Raw genomic sequence first — 26,223 nt, 5'->3', positions numbered from 1 at the left:
TATAATGCAATCATTACCAGAGAATGTGTGTGTGTGGTTGTGGGTAATTAAAACGTACTCGCACATCCACTGTAAATCCAAGAGTGGTCTTCCCTTCATCCTGACGGCATGAACGCTCCTGAACATTACTTTCATCTTGCATCGAGATGTACTGCTAATGGTACGTGCCCACTAGCGTGGAAGAAATCCGCTCTGCCCCGCTCACCATGCCAGAGAACTGCCGCTTCAGGGAGAGTTTATAATATGCAAAGCCGGTGTGTATTTTCTACTATTAGCTTTCAGTACACAAGCAATGATGTCTGTGACAAAGTCTACACTTTTCAGCGTCAATCAACAAACCGCTTTTCAGCACAACATAAAATGCATGAGCACACAGTCAGCGTTGTGCGTCTCTCTCTCTCCCCTCCGGCAGTCTGGACACCCTTTTTATCCTTCTGAAACATAAAACAGCTGTTAGAGATAATTTTCCACAGGTGTCAATCCTTACAGTCCTCCTTCTCCTGGCCTCGCACTCCACAGACGTCGCTCGGCCACGGCCACATCACCACATACCCCCATCACCTGACTCAGGCCGGGGAGCCATCCAGCCTGTGACTTACTCCACCCCCCCCCCCCACCCCCCACTGGACCAGATCTGATGCCCCCTTTATAGTGAGATCTGTCAGCGGGCTGGTGACGGTCGAATTATTAGGCACAAACCTACGATAATAGCCAGCCAGCCCCAGGAACTGTCTCACCTCCTTTTTGGTCTTAGGTCTCGGACAGGCTGCAGTCACTGCGGTTTTATCAATTTGGGGCCGCACCTGCCCATGACCCAAGTGGAAGTCCAGATACCATACTTCCACCTTGCGCTTTTCTTTGGGATTGCCGTGAGTCCCGCTCATCTCAACGACCTCAGGACAGCCCTCAGAGGCTGCAGGTGACGCTGCCAATCATTACTGTAAATAATGAAATCATCCAGATAGACAGCGGCGTAAGCAGCGTGCAGTCTGAGCATTTGGTCCATAAGCCACTAAAACGTAGCAGGAGTCCCGAACAACTGAACGGAAGCATCATGAATTGGTGTAATCCGAATGGTGTGGAAAATGCCGTCTTTTCACAGGACATGGGAGTTATGGGGATCTTCCAATATCCCTTTGTTAAATCCAGTGACGAATAAAAGCAAGCTGCATCTAACCGATTGAGCAGTTCATCAATCCGAGGCATTGGGTACGCATCAAATTTAGACACCGCATTGACTTTTCTATAATCCACACAGAAACAGACCGAGCCACCACTCTTCGGAACCAACACCACCGGGCTGGCCCAGTCACTTTGGGATTCTTCTATTAACCCCATATCTAGCATGGCCTTTAATTCTTCCTGAACCTCTTCTTTTTTTTGTGCTCCGGTAATCGGTAGGGATGACTGCGTACCACTACCCCTGGGGTCGTTTCGTTATGGTGCTCTATGTGATTCGTACGACCGGGAAGAGGCGAGAACACGTCAGAGAATTCTCCTTGCAACCTGGCAACCTCCGTGACTTGTGACTCATTCGGTGGCTTTTAAGTTCACCTCTGGTCCGAGCTGCTCCCCCTCCTTAACCACCATCCCTTGCGTCATACTGACGTGGAGCTGACGAGGTTGCTGACCAGAAGTTGATGGACCACGAGTTGGGCTTCCCCAGTCAGCAGCGGCAGTAGACGGACCGCCCACTGGGAACTCGGCCACTTCCACGCCTCGGCCATCCGCTCGGACAGCTCGATGTAAGCCTCCAGGTCATCTTGCGGCCCCATCTTAGCGAGCGTGGCCGTAGTCGCGGCTGGGGTTGTGGTGGAAGATCCCTCCTGGAATACTAAGCACCGTAACACCTGCAGGGCCTGATGTTGAGCCTGGTGGATGCCAGCGAGGGTCTTGAAGATTTCGGCCAGCGCTGAGGACTCCATAATGATGGATCCTTCCTCCAAACAATGTCGGGTTTTGGCACCACTGTGACAAAGTCTCTGACTTTCTTGAGTTCTTTCTGAAGGAGGAAGCGGGAGCTGGGTAAACAATCCAACGTGAGTTTAATTTCTACACTTTTCAGTTTCAGTGAGTCACCGGCCAAACAGAAAATATACCCACATTTTGCGCTTGCCGGGTGTTAATTTTGGACCCTGGTAGTTTTGTTGCACAAACCTGGTACGGCATTAATGGGTTAAATAAGTTGTATTTTCTGGTTAAATAGGTATTGATTTATGATTTATAGGTTTATCGTTATTCCCTTTCAAATTGTGTATAGACTAAATTTTTGCCACAGTTGTTTGAGTGACATGGTCCTCCACCTCAAAGTGAGAGCTTTTTCCATTTTCCAACATGTAAATACATGTGCGTTCATCTTGTAAATCTGGCTTCAAATATTCCGTCATAGCAGATGATAACAGAATTGTAATTTTTTTGGGTGCACTATCCCTTTAAGTCTCAAAGCTGATGAGAGTGCTCATTGTCAGAATCACACATTTGATTTGAAACCTCTATGGGAGTCTTTTCTAATCACATGAGCTGCTCGGATAGTTATTAGTGCAGATCTGTGCCAACATTCATGCTCTTTATTTTGCAATTATGTTGATTAAAACCTGGCTAGGTGGGCTGCTCTCTACATTTAGCCTTATGATTGAGAAATAGAGGTTTTTCATGTAGCATCTGCAGCTGCACCTGAAGCTGTTGGTAACAGACACAACACTGTGTGTGCCTAGTCCAAGCTCTCTCCTGCTCCAGATATTCATCTCCACCACTGGAGGTCATTCAGCCTCTTGCACCGAAAGATAACTGCACAAATGCTGCATTTGACAGGCGGCGTAATGACCTTCCTCAACAGAATGTGCTTGAAACTCTTTTTAGTATCAAACGATGGATGTTGTGGGTATGAGATGAGTTGATATATCTTGTCCAGTTGATGTGCACCCTATTCAATTTGTTATTCATGGGAACATTCTGCTCAGTTGGAATTGAGTCCAGTGCTTCGCTTTGCTTGACGGAGAAATCTGTGCGCTCATCAGACTCTTCAGAATGGCCTGGAGCTCACAGCCTTTCGCACTGGAAGCTGGGATATTAGAGTCAAATTAATGATGCTGCATCAGTGCACCAAAGCATCACACAATCTCGACTCTGCCATCAGTGTTCAGGAAATATGGCTTGATAATTGTTGTTTCAATACCAACCTGCATGTAGTGTTCTGCTTCAGTTTACTTTTTTGCTATGTTAAAATAAACGCTGCAAAATCTAAAGTGTCAGGGCAAAAGAAATTGCATCTGAAAAAAATTGAGTCTGAATCAACTGTAATAAGATGACAGGGTACTGCAACATAAAACAAAAGCATAAATAAACAATCGCCTTTCTATTGAGCACAACAATGTAGAGGTCTGCATTCCCGCTGAACTCCCACAGGACCCGCGGGACCCGATCAGATTTATTGTGGGCACGGGATTACATTTCCGAGTTTAAGGGGGTAGCAGACCATGAGTTGTGTGCGGTCAGAGAAGAGCCTGAAAAATCTGATGAGGATATTTATTTTTATATTATTGATTTATGAATGCAAAAAAAATAAAATAATTATTATTATTTTATTTAACAATTAATTTAATTTTGACAACAAAAAAATTAAACGTAAAAATGTGCACACAACACGTGCATCAAATTATCCAATATTTAAAGCATGCTGTTGTCAGTGGAGCTTTACAAGAATGGCAGAGCAATGTTTGGACACTGTGACAATGCCCACTCACTTTTTCAGCAGTCTTGGTTATGGAAGTATTTTTCCCATTCAGTTTTTTCATTTGGGGATTTTATAAAATCCTTCATAAACATATATATATACAAATATATCTGTATAGTTTACAATAAAATTAAAACAGTAAGTAGTTTGAGAGTGTAGGGAGACCAACTTGATTGTGTCATTCACAGTGTGTCATTAGCTGGGTTTCCATCCACATATTTGTATGTGCATTTTGGGATATCGCATAAAAACTGCTGGATGGAAACCCCAACATGCGAATAAAATCTCCAAAATGTGCCTAAAAAAATTCATACACTCGCCTGAGGTGGATAATTTTTTTTTTTTTCAATTAGAAGAAATGCGCATAAACTATGATGGAAACACATTTACTGAATAATATTGAATTAATTAGTAATACAAGAAATAAAAAAGTCATGTGACTGAATAATTCGTTCATAACTGGACTAACCAGCGGACCAATCATCGCATCTGAAAAGTTGCTCTGTTCATCCTGAAATAATGGTGTCCCGAAAATCCAAAGCCTGCATAGAGTTTGTAGAGCAAATAAGTCGAATACAGACTTGAACTGTGCCGAGGAGAAGGTTTATTGACACTTTTAAAAAATATATTATAGATCCACACGGAAAAGTAATAAAGATGGAGGAAAGCAAACACATAGTGCTCCTAGAAAAGTTCTTTACAGTATTTTGTCTGCATGTTTTAAACCGCGGGTATTTTATTAAGAAAAGAGGCACAGTGGATACAATTTATCCAGAAGTGACGATTTTGTTCCTTTGAACACATGGGATGAAAACACATTGTTTTTTTACAATACTATTTTTGTTTTTTGTTTGTTTTAGTTGTTTTGCATAAATTAAATTCGCAACTAAATTTGCAAGATAGCTGTTGAAGTATGTGATTGCTGCAGAGCTCTTTTGACGCACTTTGTTTTCCGCGTTTCTCTGATTGGTGGATTCTTTGCAGGATTATGGGTAGTGTAGTTATTCAGCACAAATTCTGCTATTAAACACATTTTTTATTTATTTATTTATTTTTATCCCATTTTCTCCCAATTTGGAATGCCCAGTTCCCACTACTTAGTAGGTCCTCGTGGTGGCACGGTTACTCACCTCAATCCGGGTGGTGGAGGACAAGTCTCAGTTGCCTCCACTTCTGAGACCGTCAATCCGTGCATCTTATGAAGTGGCTCATTGTGCATGACACCGCGGAGACTCACAGCATGGGAGGCTCATGCTATTCTCCGCGATCCACGCACAACTTACCACGCACCCCATTGAGAGCGAGAACCCCTAATCGCGACCGCAAGGAGGTTACCCCATGTGACTTTACCCTCCCTAGCAACCGGGCCAATTTGGTTGCTTAGGAGACCTGGCTGGAGTCACTCAGCACACACTGGATTCGAACTCGCGACTCCAGGGGTGGTAGTCAGCGTCTTTGCTTGCTGAGCTACCCAGGCCCCCCATTAAATGTGTTTTTAAAATTAAGTTGTAATTAAAAAAGATTAAATATACAGACTGATGGCTTCAACATAAGAATTTACTATCGATTAACAACCTCAGAGCTCACTGTAGGTGTGTCTTTAAAGGCTTATAAGTAATTAAAAATCAATTCCCCTATGGAAAAAGTGAATGGTGTAAGTTTGGTATTATCTTTTTGCTCTACCGATGGCAGATTGAGCAGTGCTTTGGAAACCTTTTTAATAAAATACTATTTTTGCTATTCCGTTTGGTTCCACTTGAAATTACACACTTCACCTTTAATGATGTGTTCTGCACAATAAACAAATATCTCACACTTCTTCAGCTGCTTGAGCTGAAGAGTAAATGGGCTGAGTGGTAAATTTCAAGATGTATTGATCTCTTGGCACTTGTTCTCGAATGATTTGTACAACAACAAAAAAAGAGTGTTGAGGGAAATGAGTGGAACATTACAAGGGCTGAACTGGAGCCAGCTTTTCTCAAAACAGCAGACAAAAGAGAGGTCAGGGGAAGTGTCCTCCCACATCCACATCTTATTGTTTTCCGTTGTCTTTCTGTTCAAAGTAATACATCTGTTTGGGATGCAACTGTTTTCCCCAGACCTAGTGCTAAAAATCACTGGCAAAATGGACTTGTAACTTAGAGCTCTGATCATAGGCAACATAGGACAAATATGATTACAGTTCATTTGGCTGCGGCAGTGTACACTCTGTGCAAGGCTGAATTAGCTTCCTACTTTATGTAATTCCATATATCACCATTAAACAGACAGGCAGCCTGCTCTCTGCTTCACATCTGGTCTCTTGTTTAAAGGAAAATCGTGCATTATTTATTTGCACAGCTTTTATGAAGGTCACTCTGGTGCATTTGCTGTGCTGAATGGATAATTGAATATTTTTTTTTTTTGCAAATAAAATGTGATTTGATTTTGACATTAGTGGATAATTTCATGATTTGCTGCTTTGAAACTGGATGATTTTTCCCTGATATTACACACCTCATCGTTGTTTATGAAACTGGCACTGGGGATTATGTGTAAGCAATGTGTAAGCTATCCTGGTTCCGGTCTAGTAGCGGTTTGATAAAGAAAGAAAGAAAAGTCAACATGAAATGGCTCTAACCCATTTTATATCCGTAATCAGTTATAAAGGATATTTAACAAGGAAGGTATAGGGCCAGACTTTAAAATGTTTTTAAATATATAATTTTTTTTAAAGTTCAAATACGATCTCCTATCCTAGCTTAATGTGCTATCAACTATATTTAAGCCACTGGAAGATTGATTTTCTCTGATAAGTATCAGTAATATTGGCACTTCTTAAAAACTTTGCTTTGTTTTTTTGAGCATCTTAACCAGCCCAATACAGTAACATTTGGGGCAGCACTATCTGTTTATCGACCAATGAAAAATGGAGTTTTTAAAAACAATCTTACTTTGTCGATTCTGTTTTTTACCTTTTAAATTTGCATTTCTTTTTTTATTCCAACAGATCAGGACTCTAGTTCAGACATTTTGTGTCACATGATGCCGTTCTACAGCTATGATATTCCTCATACGTGCGGACCTGACCCAAAGATCTGCTGCCAGTTTGACTTCAAAAGACTCCCGGGTGGAAGAGTCAGTTGTCCTTGGAGAATCCCACCTCAAGCCATTACAGAAACCAACGTCCAGGAGAGGTACAACTTTACATGCCAGTCATTGGCATTGGTGACCATGTTTACACATGACGAAATACAAATAATAATGATAATACATTTCTTTAGTTATTTAGCTAGTTAATTCTTTAGTTAATTCATAATGATTGACCTTGGCTTTAATCATTTGAATTATTATGTTGGCTTGATGAAGCCAACATATTGTTATTCTACAAACTTGTTTTCCAAAATCCCAAAACTGAGACCAAATATTCTAATGCTAAATCCTCCTTTAGCTTTCAAGCTGCATCCATCAAACTCAGCGCATACCTTCAGACCATTCTGGAATAGTGTGTTTTGTCTTTTCGAACTGATCGGACATACAATTATTGCACAGTGGACGATAAAAAAAATCGCAGAAGTCCCATAGACTTAGATTGATGGAATGTTTAAATGGGCCAACGGAATGCTCATTAATTCAAACACCGAATGTCAAAATTCAAATGTAAACTAACCTACAAAAAAGCCTTTAATCTGCTGTCCACCTTTTTTATGAATGCGGAAGTGATCCACGATCCTCCTGTTTTCAATTTCCGGCCTCCAGGGTTTTTACTTGCATCAGCATATATTCTTAACAGGAAATGTGATGTTTAAAATATTACTTGCAGAAAAATGGACAAAAACCATTTGCCCTATAGTGCCGATACTTTTTACAAAGTCGAGGTGACCATTTTTTTGACAGTGGCTCACCTGAGTGGGTAGATGTCTTGAAGCGATAGTCCAAGGTTAGTTACGTTGATATCATTAAAGGTGAAGTGTGGAATTTCTGTGCTACTAGTGGCACCAAATGGAATTACAAAAATAATGTATGTTTTCAAACAACCTTTGCCAACACCCTTCAGACTCATCATGCCCTTTCGCCCTTTCTGATTCCCAATGAACAAATAAGCCATACTAAATAAAAGGTGATAAACATTTAATGTCATAATTAGGGGTGTAACAGTGTGAAATGTTCATGGTACAATAACCTTCACAAAAAATACTGCTGTATCACAGCATTACAAAAAAAATTCAGAGTATCTTACGAATTTATCTGAAGCTCGACAGTAATGAGCTAACTTGTGTGGCATCACCAGAGTCTTGCTTACCTGTCGAGAAGCAACACAAGAATCAAACCCCAAAAATTCCCCTAAAGTTTTCCTCCATTCTCTGTCACTTTGTCTTTTAGCAAGTCTTCAAATTTTGGCGAAGCTAAGTTTAGTTTCCTCTGTAACACGTCTGCCATGGACGTTCATATTCTCCTGGTTGAACAGTTTACTGTAAGTAGCCACGCCCCAAACTCATGCTACAGGTTTAGATAGAAAGGGATGGGTGGAGCTGAGCGGGCCGCTCAAAATATAAACATCAATGTTTTGATAGTGCCTGGGAGGCGCAGTGTTTATACTTTTTGGGGAGGTAAACCCACGAATGGCTTACTTATATTTGTCAGTGAACAATAAACTGGGATATTAGAACATATTTTGACATAAAAAAAAAGTTACACACTTCACCTTGAGTTATGACAGCCAACAAGTGCACAATTTTAGCCTGAAATTCATTTTTACTCCAAATAACACTTAAATGGTTGTTGTTCTCCTTCTGGATCGCTAGTTTCGGTCAGTTTGGACAATTAGAATCATCTTGGCGCCGGACAGTGGTTGCTCAGGAAAACTATGGATAAGTTGCTCTCTCTCTCTCTCACTCTCGCTCTCTCTTTCTCTCTCTCTCTGTCTGTCTGTCTATCTATCTGTCTCATAGATATCATTTATCAGACTATGTGACAGTGGCTGCGTCTGAATCCTAAGGTAGCTGCCTTGTTGCCTCGCTGACCTATCAGTCAGTGACTTAACAGACAGCGTTTGCGTATGAAGGTACCTCTGAACATCTGGTTTCGGACAGGCTTCCGAGGCAGCGCTACGTCACATCATTGCTAGGATACCAGCATTCATTCAGACCGATTGAACCACAAAGGTCTAATAATCTAAATCAAGAGAGTTTTGGTGATGATCAAGCATATTTTTAATAACTACATTACTAATTTCTCGCTAGAAATCAAAAGTTGTAAAAAAGTTTAAAAAAAAATATATATATATACATGTTATTTGTGCACAAACTGGCTATAAACTGCCACTTCAGCCGCCATTTTCTTTCTTCACTTCAACCGCTGTGGAACCGCACACACAGGATTTTGGGATTTCAAAGGCAGCAAAGGATACATCTATGCTGCCTTCAAAAATCGATCAGATGAAGGTATCTCAGTAGACAGGATGTGATGCAAACTTTGGATTCGGACCTCCCTTGATCCCTTTCTACCTCTATATTCAGCCTCCGAAGACAGCATTTTTCAGTTTTTGGACACAGTTTGTCTGACTATCTATCTATTTAGCTAGCCAGATGGCTGTTTGTCTTACTGTAATGTCTTTATAACCATCAAACTTAAAAGTTTTAAAACTAGTTTAAACTTTCAGACTAGGCTTTATCAAGCCAACATCAATGTTTGTCTTAAAAAACTTTACCTATCTAGTTATGGCTGTTGGATTTGTTAGATAAGGCATGTTTCTAACTTTGAAAAAGTCTGTTTGATGTGCTTTTTTAAAACAGCGAATTCCTTATCGTAGATACATAGCAGTTCATGTAAACGAATTTCAACTAGCTCATATAACTAGCACTTCACAATGAGGACACTGTAGTCAGCCAGAAGCATGTATTTCAATATAGTCATTACTTCCTATGTAAACTTAACATAAGAATGACAGTTTTTAGCCTTCAAGTCAAGAAAACCAAAAAAATTTGACATTGTCAATGCAGTCATATTCCCTCAAAACTGACCAGATTGAGATTTTCCTCCACTTAGTTCAGTGTCTCCATTTGTAGAGTTCAGGTGCTGTTGGACCAGTACAGGAAAAAATCCAAGCTGTTTCGTACCAACGTGCTGCTGGCTCCTCTTGGAGATGACTTCCGCTACACTGAAGCTGTGGAATGGGACCAGCAGTTTGAGAACTACCAGAAACTTTTTGACTACATGAATTCTCACCCTGAGCTCCACGTCAAGGTCTTGCATCCTTAAAAAGGACAGCAAAGCTTGCTTAAAGAACCCACGAAATAGACATGTTAATGTCAATTATAGCATGTAGATGGCCTCAAAGCTCATGCATATGGACTAAAAGCCACAAAACTCCAACTTTGATTTCATGGAGTGTTTAAATGCTCACTTTTCATGTAGCAACACTATATTTTCAATTATTTATGTATACGTTTTTCAAGTACAGCATAACTTTTTTGGGTTTTCTTTGCAGGCCCAGTTTGGCACCATTTCAGATTATTTTGAGGCCTTGCGTAAAAGCACTGGCATGGATCCAGTTGGCATGAATGTTGGCGAGCCAGCTCTACCCGTGTTAAGTGGAGACTTCTTTACTTATGCAGATCGGGATGACCACTACTGGAGCGGATACTTCACCTCACGACCGTTCTATAAACAGCTGGACCGAGTACTGGAATCACACCTCAGGTAACCAAGGTTACCAAATCCACTGCATCTGTCTCCGTAATGACTTTTTACTTTTTATTTACCATGATACAAATCCAAAAGAACATGGCATTTTATTGATTTAAAAAAAAATAAAAAAACGTGGTACATTTGGCAATACCATTGAACATTTAAAAAAAAAAGAAAATGGTAATACCTTGGTACTTTGATATCCACCATGGTACTGAATGATTAATATATTTTAGGGCCGTCGATTTAACGTGTTAATTTAGTGTAATGCATTATATGAAAAATAACACGTTAAAAAATTGTACACAATTAATCATGGCCCCAATCTGTACGTAGATTCTGTAATAGGGAATGTTCCTTCCATCGGAGCAATTTAAGCTTGATGTACCACCTTCTGTGGCAGTAGGGGGCAGTCAGCGCAACTCCAGCTTTACAGGCAACATTCTTTGTCAAACCAACGAAAGCAACAGGAAGCACAGCCTTCCACAGTCATGCTTTTGCGCTCATAGACAACTGGACCGAGCACAACAGAATGCAGGTATCTAGAGACGTGTTTTTTCAACGTTTCAAACTACATTTAACTTGACACAAGGTCCTAAAACACAGCGCTTACGGCGATAGACACTGAAAACTAGTTAACTAATGATGGAATTTGAGTGAAACGCTCAAAGCGTCCGTGAGACACGAGTACATAGACCAACAATTAAAAATAGCTCAGATGAAAATACGCCAATAATAGCGTTATGTTCAATGATATGGAAATAAAGAAAACAATATTTTGACACTTAAGCTACTTTTTGGTATTGTAGAAATGCTTAACTTGTCTTCTGCCACAATATATGTATATGGTATAATGTATTTGAATTATGTGAATTATAATATTTATTACATATTATATTTATTATTATTATATAATTATCTTTATTTGATGGCCTTTCTCAGAATAAATTTGACTTATGTGATTAATTCAAGTGATTAATCGGCACATCAGGTAATTAATTTTATTAAAAACTTAAATGGATTGACAGTCCTAATATATCCAAAAATATTTACTAAAATAAGTCCAAAAAGTCATGACATCGCCATGGTACCTCAAAGACTTAAAAAAAAAAAAAAAAAAAAAAAAAAGGGCAAGATTGTCGGACATGTCCAAAAAAACATGGCATTACCATTATAACACTTCCAAAGAACAATGGTAGTGCCATAAATTATACTTGGGTACTTTTTTTGTTAAAACTAGGTCACCATAAGATGACTTTTTTTAAACTAACAAACACACAAAGCTTCAAACGTCTCTGTCTAGGGAACGAAGTGCTTATTTTTTCAGCACTGTATACGCTGTTAACTTACACACGAAGCTGTAGATCAGATGAACTGTCTGTGTTGTCACGATAAAACTGAAGCCCAATGACAAGGTCACAGCAAATTAAAGCAGCCAGTGTTGAGCCAGCCACTCAAATGGCTCAGTGGCAGTATTTATTGGACCATAAGCTTTGACTATGGCACCTTCACATCTGTGTACGCTTCACAAACTTTACTCTTTGGATAATTTCTAACACGACACTGACCCAGTCAGAGAATATAACAAAATAATCTCATCGCATAAATGTCCTTTATAAAATTTGTAATGCTAATATGTGGACTTTGAAGGAAATGGCTTGTTCTTGCTTGCGAGAAATTGTTAAACGTCTGTGCAGGTTTATTTATTGACTCAGTTGTAGAGATTGAGAAGTTGTTCTGGTACATATTGATTGCCTGCATTGTGCTCTATCACATACTGTGCGGTGAAAGACACAAGTTGGATATCTGACTTTTTCTCTCTTAACTGCATGCTAACTTCATCTCACCTATTACAGCTCACTCACAATGATGAAAGTTGACCATAAGGGTCTCTTTTGTATAGAAATTTACCTTTAAAGCCATATAACTAACAAGAAAGTACCTTGGTAGTCCATTTTTGAATGATGATTTTTGGACGTGTACAGTGCTATAGAGTGCAGCAGTCTGGTTCTGGAAGTAAAAATCCCCTTCATTTTCTCTATAGGTGAACTGATTTATAACGATAACTTATAAACCTTTAAAGCAGACCTAGTCTGAGTTCCGAGGTTGTTAATCAATGGTATGTGCTTCTGTTGAAGACATCAGTATGCGTTAATTCAACTAAGCGGAATTCCTGGTGAAGAGCCTATCCATGATCGTGAAGAGAAGATCCACCAATCAGAGAATTGCAGCAAACAAACTGCATCAAAAGAGCTCTGCAATGACCGCCCACTTCCAAGACGCACTGTGAATGACGCATTCGAATCGGTCCCGCTACACTCTCAGTGTACTTTATATAATTTGTATTTAACTGAATATTTTACAATTCAATTTAAATATATTGTTTACACACTTAAAATCAGCAACTTTGAATCAATAGTTGTATATTGTTTCATAATTTTTAATTCGATTACATCATTTGCAATGCTTGTGGTTCATTTCCTCATTAAAAATGGTGAGTACACACTCTTTTACCTTTGTCTTTTTGTCTGATTTTCAAATACTTTTTTTGATTTTATGGAATCTGTATGGAAAAAATTAATGGGAAAAATACTTCCAGAACCAAGATGACTGAAAATGTGGGCGGGCACTGTTGCGTTCTTTTTAGATTTGTTCCATGGTAGTACCATGGTTCTTTGGACATGTACCATGGTATTGCCATGGTTTGGCAATTTGTCTTTGGTAGATTTACCATTGTTTTGAAGTATTTTTGGAGATGTCCCATGGTAGTACCATGTTTGTTTGGTCATGTACCATGGTATTGCCATAGTTTTATAGACATGTATCATGGTAATGTTATGGACATCATCAAAAAACAAAAACTGTGGTACTTCCAAGGTGATTCTGTACTTTGAGGGTACTTTTTGTAAGTGCATGCTGTTGCCATATCTTTTTTTTTTATCATGTACCATGGTAGTACCATGGTGATATCATGGTAAATCTACATGTCCTAGTATTAGCATGTTTCTGGCCATGTCCCATTTTAATGCCATGGTTAGTTGAGCATGCCTGATAGTAATACCATAGATTTTTGTACATGTACAATGGTAACGCCATATTGTTGGACATTTTCCATGGTAATACCATGATTTTAGGAAGCATATCATTGTATCAATGTATTTTTTGAAGTACCATGTAAACACCCTGGCATATGAATATGGTAGTCATTCAGCACCATGGTGTGACCATCTGGTACCATCAAAGTACCATTTTACCAACACAATACTTTTTTTGTAAGGGATTTGCTGTATGTATTCTTTAGATATTTTGTAAATATGTGCGTATTTGTTTGTGTATGCCAGCAGCTAGCCTACTGTCATTGTTTAGTATAGGAACGTGATATGGATATAAATTTCTGCATTGTAAGTCTGCACTCCGTTCCCTCAGAGGTGGCCGCACTTCATCACACAAGTGAATAGAGTAGGTACACCTTCAGCGCGCTGCAAACTCTCTTTAACACACGATTTACATTTTGATGGGTGTCTAAATGTTCATCAGTATGCAGTTGTTAAACTATTCCCCGTTCTACACGATGGCTTCTTTCACACTGCAAATAGGACTTTGTTCAGCTCTGCTCAGTTACACACACACTCACACACACATTTGCATGCACAAATGTGCAAATACATTCTGACACACATACACATCAGATTTATGAGAGATCTTTTCCAAGGTCATTTAATGTTTAATTAATTATTAAGTCAGTGTTTGGTTGTTCACGATGGAATGGAAAGCAGTATAATTGGTGTGAGGTATGTTGGTTTTTCGTTATGTTGCTATGTGCTATGTGTGTATCCAGCTGTAAATGATAGACAATTTTATTTTTGGATTGAACGATTTTGTAAGTTCTCAGCTAAAGAGTCTGATTTCAAAGGTCTATTTAAACTTTGAATAACTTCAAACTGCTGTTCAGCTGTTGATTGTCAATGAAATATCAATACAATCTCACAAGAAACATTTTAAGGTCAAATTTTACCCAAAAAATTAAAGAAAGAAATGGGAAATTATGTTTTGCTTCAAGAAAATGGATTCTATTTTAGGACCATTGTGAGTTTTTGCATTGTGACAGTATTTTCATGACAAAGGAATATTCCGGGTTCAATACAAGTCAAGCTCAATCGACAGCATTTGTTGCATAATAATGATTACCACAAAAATACATTTTGACACATCCCTTCTTTTCTTTAAAAAAAGTAAAAATCTGGGTTAGAGTGAGGCACAATGGAAGTGAATGGGGCCAATTTTTGGAAGGTTTAAAGGCAGAAATGTGAAGCTTATAATTTTATAAAAGCACTTACATTAATTCTGTTAAAATTTGTGTATTATTTGAACTGTAAAATTGTTTAAATCAAAGTTTTTACGTTTTATTTTAGGGTTTAGGCAATTATGTCATCATGGTAACAAAGTTTTAAAATTGTATATAACTTTACACAGAAAAGGTTAGTGAGTGATTTTATCACACTAAAATCATTTTCACATGCATATTGTTCACGTCTTGTGGCTATACTTTTGAGACAATGAGTATTTTAACAACACAGATTGGTTCCATTCACTTCCATTGTAAGTGCCACACCGTAACCCAGTTTTTCGCTTTTTGTACATAAGTTCACTTTTACTTTTTTATAGCCATAACAAGATTTACCTCAAACTTCTGTCATTTTCTTTACCATTGCTTTTCCCACCAGTGGTCATGAAATGAGCTCTGCCACACATCTCAAAATAAAATTATCAATTTAAAACCTCAAAACGATAAAGGGATAGTTCACCCAAAAATTAAAATCTATCATCATTTACTCACCATCATGCCTTCCCAGATGTGTGACTTTCTTCTGCTGAACACAAACAAAGATTTTTAAAAGAATATAAAAAGAATAAAAGAATAATAAAAGAATATGGATTTATTCTTCTGTGTATCAGCATGGTTCTAGAGAACTTTAAATCAAGTTTAAGATGTCTTTTCAACTTGTCTGCAGGGCAGCTGAGATCCTCTACTCTTTGACCTTGGCCAACATTCAGAAGACTGGCAAACCCGGTGATTACCCTGCGGTAGATAATTATAGGTTACTGACAGAAGCCAGACGCAATCTGGGTCTCTTCCAGCACCATGATGCCATCACGGGCACAGGCAAAGACTGGGTGGTTGTGGACTATGGAACCAGGTAGCACATTATTAGAGAAGTTACATTATTTATTATTTAGAAGATGCTTTCTTATCCAATTCACTTAGTAAAGGATCTGTTCCCTTATAGCAAACTGGGTCTAAGTCCCAATAGTTAAGCAATCTCTCCTTCTGTGGTTTCGAACGTTCAGCCTTCGGGTTACCAGCCCAGATTGTTAACCAGTGAACCATACCACCCACAAAAGAATTATTTTAAGTAAAAATAAATGATCTTAACTCTTAAATATCTCTAACCCTTATGGTTCATAATTTGGGGTTTAATTGCAGGATGACAGAAGGCTGTAATTTTAATTTATACTATAGGGATGCATAGAAAATTTAGCAGATACTGATAGCCAATAATTATTTTTATGTTATGGCCAATAACTGAGAGGATAGCAAAATTATAAATCTGTTTATTTATTTATTTTTTTGGTAACACTTTACAATAAGGTTCCATTTGTTAACATTAGTTAATGCATTATTTATCATGAACTAACAATGAATAATATATATTTTTACAGCATTTATTAATCCTTATTAATGTTAGTTCCCTATCTGTCACTCACTCGCTGTTGTGTCGATGTAGTGACACTAGGGGTCACTCTTGGGAGCCCCAAACACCTCTGCTTTTTTGAAAAAAGGCCAATGAGAATTGGCGAGTGGAATTTGCATGCCACTCCCCCGGACATACGGGTATAAAAGGAGCTGGTATGCAATCACTCATTCAGATTTTTGTAGGTTTATGTGGTCCCTGATGGCTAAGGCCTACGGTGCCGCTGGACAAGCCGCCTCCACCCTGCACACCATGGCTCTCCTGCAAGTACACCAAGCCAAGGTGCTAAAAGAACTGCACGAGGGTAGTTCTGACCCGGGATTGATGCAGGAACTGTGCTCGGTGACCGACCTCGCTCTCCGGGTGACGAAGGTCACAGCGCGGTCTCTCGGGCAGGCGATGTCCACCCTGGTGGTCCAGGAGCGTCACCTTTGGCTCAACTTGGTTGAGATGCGAGAGGCTGACAAGGCACGGTTCCTTGACGCCCCATCTCCCAGGTTGGCCTGTTCTGCGACACCATCGAGGACTTTGCCCAGCAGTTCTCGGCGGTGAAGCAGCAGACGGAGGCCATACAACACATCCTGCCCCGGCGTGGCTCAAGACTCCACACCCCATCTGCTCGTCGCCAAGGGTGTCCTCCTGCAGCAACAACACCGGCTCCTCCATAGCCCGCCCCCGTGGCCCGGCCCCGGCGTGGAGCCCAACGCAGGAAGCAGATGCCACCCGTCTCACGGCCGGCCGCTAAGAACACGAGGAAGGCTCTGAGACGGGCGACCCAGGGGCGAGGAGACCCACTTCTCTGGAGCTGGTGAGCCGGTGCATGTCCAAGAGGCTGCTATACCCAAAAATTCAACAAAAGAGTCGTTTTCTTGTTCCCTGGGTCACATGTCCAGTGCGCATGGCCGTCGTCACGACCACCGTCCACCGTCCCATCTTTGCAGGTATGACACTCCAGCGGCAGACCCCCTGCCCCTGTGCGCCCAGCTGTAGCACAAACACGCCCACATGGGATTGGTTTCGGTGGACTACGGGGACGAGACTCCTCCTCCCCCCTCCTCGGCCAATCTTATGGTGGGAGGCAGGAGCCAGGTAAGTGCTTCGATGTCCCTGGACTCAGCACGGCCACGGGGCTTGAATCCCCTCGACGTGGCACCTCGAGCTCAGCCCCACCCGCCGATGTGATCATTCCCTTGGTCCCCCTCGCCCGGAGTTTGGGTGCGTGGCTCGCACTTTCCAACCCGTTGCGATGGCTGACCCGGACCGTTCGACTTGGCTACGTGATTCAGTTCGCCAGGCGCCCGCCCAGGTTCAGCGGCATCCGCTTCACCTCAGTGAAGGGCGAGAACGCCGTTACCTTGCGTGTGGCGATCGCTACCCTTCTGTGCAAGGGTGCGATAGAGCCTGTCCCTCCAGCCGAGATGAAGAAAGGGTTCTACAGCCCTTACTTCATCGTACCGAAGAAAGGCGGTGGGTTGCGACCAATCCTGGACCTGCGAGTACTGAACCCGGCTTTGCACAGTCTCCCGTTCAAGATGCTGATGCAAAAACGCATTCTAGCGAGCGTCCGGCATCAAGATTGGTTCGCGGCGGTAGACCCGAAGGATGCGTACTTCCACGTCTCGGTCTTACCTTGACAGACCCTTCCTGCAGTTTGCCTTCGAAGGCCAGGCGTACCAGTACAAGGTCCTCCCCTTCGGCCTGTCCTTGTCGCCTTGTGTCTTCACAAAGGTCGCAGAGGCAGCCCTTGCCCCACTAAGGGAAGTGGGCGTCCGCATCCTCAACTATCTCGATGACTGGCTAATCCTAGCTCACTCTCGAGAGTTGCTGTGCGCACACAGGGACCTCGTGCTCCGGCACCTCAGCCGACTGGGGCTTCGGGTCAACTGGGAAACAAGCAAGCTCTCCCTGGTTCAGAGCATTTCTTTTCTCGGTTTGGAGTTGGACTCAGTCTCAATGACAGCACGCCTCATGAAAGAGCGCGTGCAGTCGGTGCTGAACTGTCTGAAGGCATTCAGACGGAGGACAGCGGTTCCACTGAAACTTTTTCAGAGGCTCCTGGGGCATATGGCATTCTCAGCGGCGGCCACACCGCTCGGGTTGATGCATATGAGACCACCTCAGCACTGACTTCAGACTCGAGTCCCGAGATGGACATGGTGCCATGGGACGCATCGCATGGCCATAACGCCGATCTGTCGCCGCCTCTTCAGTCCTTGGACCGACCTTGTATTTCTACGGGCAGGGGTTCCCCTAGAGCAGGTCTCCAGGCATGTTGTGGTTACAACAGACTCTTCCAAGACGGGCTGGGGCACCGTATGCAATGGGCACACAGCCGCCGGCTCCTGGATTGGCCCACGGCTGCGTTGGCACATCAACTGCCTAGATTTGTTGGCAGTACTGCTCGCCCTGCGGAGGTTCCGGCTGTTGATCCAGGGCAAGCACGTGTTGGTCCGGACAGACAACACAGCGACGGTAGCGTACATCAACCGTCAAGGCAGTCTCCGCTCCTGTTGCATGTCACTACTCGCCCGCCGTCTCCTCCTCTTGAGTCAGCAGCGCATCAAGTCGCTACGAGCCACTCACATCCTGGGCGATCTCAACACCACAGCGGACACGCTGTCACGTCAGGTTACCCTCAGGGGAGAGTGGAGACTCCACCGGTGGCCCAGCTGATTTGGAGTCGATTCGGTCGAGCACAGGTAGACCTGTTTGCTTCTTGGGAATCCTCCCACTGCCCGCATTGGTACGCCCTGACCGAGGCACCTCTCGGTATAGATGCGCTGGCACACAGCTGGCCCCCTGGACTACGCAAATACGCGTTTCCACCAGTGAGCCTACTTGCACAGACCCTGTGCAAGGTCAGGGAGGACGAGGAGCAGATCATCCTAGTAGCACCCTACCAGCCAGACGTGGTTCTCGGATCTCACGCTCCTTGCGACAGCCCCCCCGGCGAATTCCCCTGAGGAAGGACCTTCTTTCTCAGGGACAGGGCACCATCTGGCACCCGCGACCAGACCTCTGGAATCTCCACGTCTGGCCCTTGGACGGGACGCAGAAGACCTTAGTGGCCTACCACCCGCGGTGGTCGACATGATCACTCAGGCCTGGGCGCCCTCTACGAGGCGCCTATATGCCTTGAAGTGGCGTCTGTTCGCTAAGTGGTGTTCTTCCTGATGCGAAGACCGGACAATCTCCAGGTTGAGTCGGTCTCGTCCCGTGTATTGGCAGGCACGAGCAGGTAAGTTCCGGGACCGTTCGACGCTCATAAGAGCATTGGGGTAGTTTACGTGACGGCGTGTTGTGCTGGCTAAGAGGCACACAGCGGTCTGCCCGTCACACACCACCAGTTCAAGTAACACAGTTCAGATAGTTGTGGCGTTTTGTATAGGGACCCCTAGTGTCACTACATCGACACAATGTCGAGTGAGTGACAGATAGGGAACGTCCTGGTTATTTTCGTAACCTCCGTTCCCTGATGGAGGGAACGAGACGTTGTGTCTCTCTTGCCACAATGCTGAACTACCCACTGAAATGGCCGGGACCTTGTCTCGGCTCCTCAGCACAAAATCTGAATGAGTGGTTGCATATCAGCTTCTTTTATACCCGTATGTCCGGGGGAGTGGCATGCAAATTCCACTGGCCTTTTTAAAAAAAAAAGCAGAGGTGTTTGGGGCTCCCAAGAGTGACCCCTAGTGTCACTACATTAACACAACGTCTCGTTCCCTCCATCAGGGAACGGAGGTTACGAAAGTAACCAGGACGTTAATAAAAATACAGTTGTTCATTTTTAGTTCATGTTAGTTCATAGCACATTAACTAATGTTAACAAATGGAACCTTATTGTACTTACCATTTTTTTCTGTTGTTTTTTCTCTAATCTAGAAATGTATTAGCTTGAAAGTAAAATCAAATTTTTTATTTAGTAACATAAATATATTTTGTTTTTCTCTTGTTTTTTAAATCACAGTAAAGTGACAACGGGGAATTTTGCATTTGTTAACTATTTAATGCTTTTGAACCTTGCACAGAAAATTAGTATACACCTTGAATTAGAACCCATATTATCTGTTTCCAATATCGGGCAAAAAATTAATTAAAAATCTTTTTTTTTTTTTTTTCTGATATCGATATGGTCCATTACTGGCGCTATTAGAACCAGTTTAATTAACCCAGGCAAGTTGGAGCATGTTTTCCTACTGTAATAAATGATTCTTTGTTTTTTTGAAGGTTGTTTCACTCCATTCTGAATGTGAAGCGAGTGATTGTCAGTTCAGCCCATTGGCTGGTGCTCAAGGACAAACAAACATACAGCCATGATGCTTCAAATCCCTTTCTTCAAATGGTCAGTGTTCTCACTGCAGATCCACAATATGTTGGCATCACGCCTCCTACACTTGGCAGTTATCCTTGTATTATATCAAATTTTCCCTGAATACACATTACAGGATGATGTTCAGCCAGTGCAAGATGCCTTACCTCGCAAGACTGTTCTGGAGGTTCATGATAAGCCGAGGTAACTCTTTGAAAATGTGGTGTCTATTATTTGGAACATGTTTGCTCTTGGTTGCTTTGGTGGAGAAACCGTAATATTCTCTTAAAACTACTTTGCTTCATGTAAATTTATCGTGTTTTATTTATGTATTTTCAACAGGAAAACAAGGCAAAAATAATGATTAAGAATGCTAGAGAAATGCTTTTTGTTCCCAGATTGGTTGTGATTTACAACCCCACAGAGCAGGCCAGGTCGTCCATGGTTTCGGTGTACGTGAACACTCTTCACGTGCGCGTGCTCGATGCTCTTGGCCATGTGGTACACGCACAGGTCAGTGCAGTATGGAATGATGCCACCCACCCTGCCACTGATGTCTTCCAGGTGAGATATTTTGGACTGCTGCATTATATCACATTTTAGGTGAGTAAAAATTGCAATGCATCAAACTGACAATGCAAATTCAGTGCATAGATTATTTTATCTACAGAATATAATAATTATTACTAGATTCTGATTACTACAGTAAAACCCAATGCATTCATTTCTTATCCAAAATACAATTCTTGACCTAGTTTCAGTCTACCAAAATATCTACCAAATATGGTCCCCTGTGTGATTTGATGGAGCACTTGTTGATGTAGGGCACTTCTTATAGTGTGCGTTCGTATAGACTAGAGTTAAAATAAGTGTGCCATGAATGTAAAACCTGGTATATTGTCTTTAATTAAACATTAATATTCCACTTCAGCATAAATTCTCCCTCTAGTTTTGCCGGCGTCACACTAGCCGATTTTTCCAATGATTTTCAGGCGTAACCTTCATTACATAATTGCCAGCCAGTAGGAGATAGATGGAGCTCTAATTAGCATTACCAGCGGGAGGTCATTAATTCCTTGACCAACAGGACTCCCTTCTGATTTAACGGCTCCGACAACTGGGAAAGCAGATCAAACATGATAGAAAAAGTCACCAAAGCGGATACTTGTGGTCTTGTCAAGTGACCAGTGAGCTTCTTGTAATGAAGAACCAACATGATGTCATGCTCTGGTCTGAATTAGAGATCAACCGATAATCGGATTTTCCGGTATTTTTTCTGATATTCAAGCATTTTTGTTTAATCAGATATAGTTTTTGTAATATCGGATCCACCATTAACTGCCGCTATCTGGCAGTCGTTTCTGAAATTGAATGCAATAAGGCAATTGCATCAGTGCGTGTGAGAGGAAACAATGCTGGGGATTGTCCACAGGTACAGTAACTTGCTTTTGCATTATATTACTTGAATTAATGCATTTTATTAAAAGTAACAGCCATTCATGCTCTAGTGAGATGTGTAACATAAAAGCTTGGTGTGTAGAAATGGAGACGACCTCATGTAAAGACAAATCCTGCAAAGTCCCAAAGACGTAACATTACTTCACATTAATCAACTCGAAGAGCCTTGGATGAGTACATGTTGGAAATATGACGGTTTAATTTAATTCTCTGTTGGCTGTGTTTATCAGTCTTGTAAAGTTGCCATTCACGTAGATGCTCATTTTCCAATGGAATGACTGGCCGTATACCAGAATGGCCACCGTATGCCTGCGCAGCTTTTAACATGATCCGCTTAAATTCCTTAAATTATACAAACATTTACTATTAAACTTTATTTCGCTATGAATCATAATCTGCATGATTGCAGCTCTGTGGAAATAAATTATCTCACAACACCATTCGAGTAAAAGTTTGCCGTAAATGCAAAGACATCCATGGGGCAAAATACTTGTGTCACAATAAACATGTCTAAAATAGCTTTGTGTCGTGTGACAGTTAGCGCATTGATGAGATTTGCGTGTCATTTGCTGCAAGATAAGCTGTAGATGTGCTGCTCTCTGTAAAACAAAAAATTTCAGCTCTGTCAGCAGGTGTTTCGTGAGGCAGCTGCTATAATCTAGAGACTGACAAAATATTATTATTTTCTCCCAATTCGGAATACCCAATTCCCACTACTTAGTAGGTCCTCGTGGTGGTGCAGTTACCTCAGTCCGGGTGGCGGAGGACAAGTCTCAGTTGCCTCCGCTTCTGAGACCGTCAATCTGCGCATTTTATCTTGTGGCTCGCTGTGCATGACACCGTGGAGACTCACAACATGTGGAGGCTCAAGCTACTCTCGCGATCCACACACAACTTACCACATGCCCCATTGAGAGCAAGAACCACTAATTGCGACCACGAGGCAGTTACCCCATGTGACTACCCTACCTAGCAACCGGGCCAATTTGGTTGCTTAGGAGATCTGGCTGGAGTCACTCAGCACACCCTGGATTCGAACTCGCGACTCCAGGGGTGGTAGTCAGCGTCAATTCTCGCTGAGCTACCCAGGCCCTACAAAATATTATTAATAATTCTAATGCCATTCGGAATGGACTGTGTAATGTCGGTGATGCATTTATTGTTTTGCACGTTCCTGAGAATGAGAATATATACATATTCCAGTGAACTATTTGCCTATTTGAACTATATTTCAGGACCCTGACGTAAAGCTTATTACATGACTACTAACAAAATTAATAAATAAATGGACATTAAATATTGATTTGCATTGAAAAAACTAGTTACTAAACAGCTGAAATCCACCTCCGGTTTGCTTCATTTGCAAGTTCTGTGACTTTCTGACGATTCATTATCCAGCTCATTTAAAGACTACTCGCCAAATAAATGGACATGAAACTTTGATTTGAGTTTAAATTATTTTATTAGCTTTCTTGTAGAGATCACACAGTGATCCAAGAAGCGGGTCACTAAAGATCCAAGTTCCCTTTCTGTCACTCACTCGACATTGTGTCGATGTAGTAACACTAGAGGTCACTCTTGGGAGCCCGAGACACCTCTGGTCTTTGATAAAAGGCCATTGAAAATTGGCAAGTGGTATTTGCATGCCACTCCCCGGACAAACGGGTATAAAAGGAGCTGGTATGCAACCACTCATTCAGATTTTCTCTTCGGAGCTGAATGCTCGATGTTTACTGAGCTGACTGTTCATTCACCTCTGCTGGATCTGACGGCGCATTTCAGCGGCTTCTCCCTCCTCTGCACTGGTGCACTGCAGAGAACGCCCCTGGGCGCTTCAGCAGAAATAAGAGAGTATATTTTTCTAAAAGAGCGTCACACATGGAACGTCTTTTTAAAGACGCGTCTTTTTAAAGATGCCTTTCCGTTTGTGTGTTATTCCTGGTTGCGGTCGTTACCTCAACTTCGGACAGTCACGATTGCTGTCTTTCGTGTCTGGGCGCGACCCACGCAGAGACAGCGTTCGTGGATGGATCATGTTCTCACTGCGAGAACATGACCATGGCAATGTTGCGGTCGCGGCTTGCTTTCGTACCCTCTGCCGGGTATCCCCCCACGGACCTCCCATTTCCCAGCACGCTCGTCTGCCCCGATCGGGCTTCCGGAGGAGTCCACCGGCTCGTCTCACGGCGAGTTCGACCTCTTGTTCAGAGCCCGTGAAGCTGATGAGCTCTCAAGTGCAGCATCGGAGAGTGGGCTCGTCCAGTCGGACGCAGAAGCCTCAGCTGGGCTCCCCCCCTCGGGGACGGTTGTCCAGTCACAGGCTGATGCAAAAATGACGGACATGCTTTCCCGGGCGGTCGCGAGCGTCGGGCTAGAGTGGAACCCTCCGCTCTCCCCTGAACCCTCGCGGCTCGATGATTGGTTCCTGGGCTCGCGGCGCCGCTCAAAGCAGCCACGCCCCGATCCAGTCCCTTTCTTCCTGGAAGTGTACGAGGAGCTGACAAAATCGTGGGAGGCACCTTTTACTGCCTGGTCCCGACCTTTCAGCTCCCCCACCCTCACTGCCCTCGATGGCGGGGCGGCCAGGGGCTATTCAGCGATTCCCCCGGTGGATAAGGCGCTCGCGGTGCACCTATGCCCGCTGAGCGCCGCTACCTGGCGCAGATGCCCAAAGCTCCCATCCAAGGCCTGTAGGTTCATGTCGTCCCTGATGGCCAAAGCCTACAGTGCCGCCAAGGCGCTAAAAGAACTGCACGTGAGTAGTTCTGCACCAGATTTGATGCAGAAGCTGTGCTCGGTGACTGACCTCGCTCTCCGGGCGACGATGGTCACGGCGCGGTCTCTAGGGCAGGCGATGTCCACCTTAGTGGTCCAGGAGCGCCACATTTGGCTCAGCCTGGTCGAGATGGGTGAGGCCGACAAGGCACGGTTCCTTGCTGCCCCTATCTCCCAGGTTGGTCTATTCGGCGACACTGTCGAGGACTTTGCCCAGCAGTTCTCGACGGTGAAGCAGCAGACGGAGGCTATCCGGCACATCCTGCCCCGGCGCGGCTCAAGATCCCGCACCCCGCCTGCTCGTCGTCAATGGCGTCCCCCTGCGGTGACTGCACCAGCTCTGCCACAGTCCGTCCCTTCAGCCCGGCCAGGGGCCAGGCCGGCTGCCAAGAACCCACGGAAGACTATGAAGCGCCCCTGAGACGGGCGACCCAGGGACGACAAAACCCACCTTGGAGCTGGTAAGCAGACCACTCCATCCCCCAGTGGAGGGCCGGGAGGAGAATCTTTTGTTGCCTTTTCATTTAATTTCAAGTGGCTGCGGTACCCAACAGTTTAGCAAAAGAGCAGTTTCCTTGTTCCCTGGGTCACATAACCGGTGTGAACGGCCGTCATCACGACCACCGTCCACCTTTTCATTCTTGCAGGGTTGGCGCTCCAGCGGCGGTCTCCCCGCCCCTGCATGCCCAGCTGTGGCACAAATCCACCCCCAATGTGACAGTCTCCATGGGTCGCGATGATAGGCCTCTTCCTCCCCCATCCCAGGCTGTTCCTGGGGTGGTCACAAGGAGCCAGGTAAGTGCTTTGATGTCCCTGGACTCAGCACGGCCACAACATGGCGTGGCACCTCGGGCCCCGCCGCGAGGCCCCACCTGCCAGTACGTCAGACGAGATTGTCCCTTTGGTCCCCCTCGCTCGGAGCTTGGATGCGTGGCTTGCGCTTTCCAATCCGTCGCGATGGCTCCGGACCGTCCGACTCGGCTACGCAATTCAGTTCGGTGAAGGACGAAAAGCTGCTACCTTGCGTGCGGAGATCGCTACCCTCCTACGGAAGGATGCAATAGAACCTGTCCCTCCCTCCCTACAGCCCCTACTTCATTGTACTGAAAAAAGGTGGTGGGTTGCGGCCAATCTTGGACCTGCGAGTATTGAACCGGGCTTTACACAGACTCCCGTTCAAGATGCTGACACAAAAACGCGTTCTGGTGAGTGTCCGGCATCAAGATTGGTTCGCGGCGGTAGACCTGAAGGATGCGTACTTCCACGTCTCGATTCTACCTCGTCACAGACCCTTCCTGAGGTTTGCAATCGAGGGTCGGGCGTATCAGTACAAGGTCCTCCCTTTCGGTCTGTCCTTGTCCCCTCGCGTCTTCACGAAGGTCGCAGAGGCAGCTCTTGCCCCGTTAAGGGAGGTGGGCATTCACATTCTCAACTACATTGACGATTGGCTAATCCTAGCTCACTCTTGGGATATGTTGTACACACAGGGACCTGGTGCTCTCGCACCTCAGCCGACTAGGGCTTCG

The 26,223-nt window shown here is 43.4% G+C and overlaps 1 protein-coding gene across 1 annotated transcript in view; it reads left to right on the top strand.

Annotated features, from left to right (window-relative positions):
• Positions 1–26,223, top strand: part of man2a1 (mannosidase, alpha, class 2A, member 1) — an 81,194-nt gene that overhangs the window by 28,519 nt on the left and 26,452 nt on the right. Inside the window, exons 7-13 of the mRNA XM_051696068.1 lie at positions 6,723–6,909; positions 9,781–9,958; positions 10,203–10,414; positions 15,415–15,600; positions 20,383–20,497; positions 20,601–20,668; positions 20,863–21,028. Coding sequence (XP_051552028.1) covers positions 6,723–6,909; positions 9,781–9,958; positions 10,203–10,414; positions 15,415–15,600; positions 20,383–20,497; positions 20,601–20,668; positions 20,863–21,028 — 1,112 coding nt within the window. The remainder of the gene's footprint in view (positions 1–6,722; positions 6,910–9,780; positions 9,959–10,202; positions 10,415–15,414; positions 15,601–20,382; positions 20,498–20,600; positions 20,669–20,862; positions 21,029–26,223) is intronic.

The sequence above is a fragment of the Myxocyprinus asiaticus genome, chromosome 4, assembly GCF_019703515.2.
Source record: "Myxocyprinus asiaticus isolate MX2 ecotype Aquarium Trade chromosome 4, UBuf_Myxa_2, whole genome shotgun sequence".
NCBI lineage: Eukaryota > Metazoa > Chordata > Actinopteri > Cypriniformes > Catostomidae > Myxocyprinus > Myxocyprinus asiaticus.
This window is presented reverse-complemented; position numbering and strand designations above follow the sequence as displayed.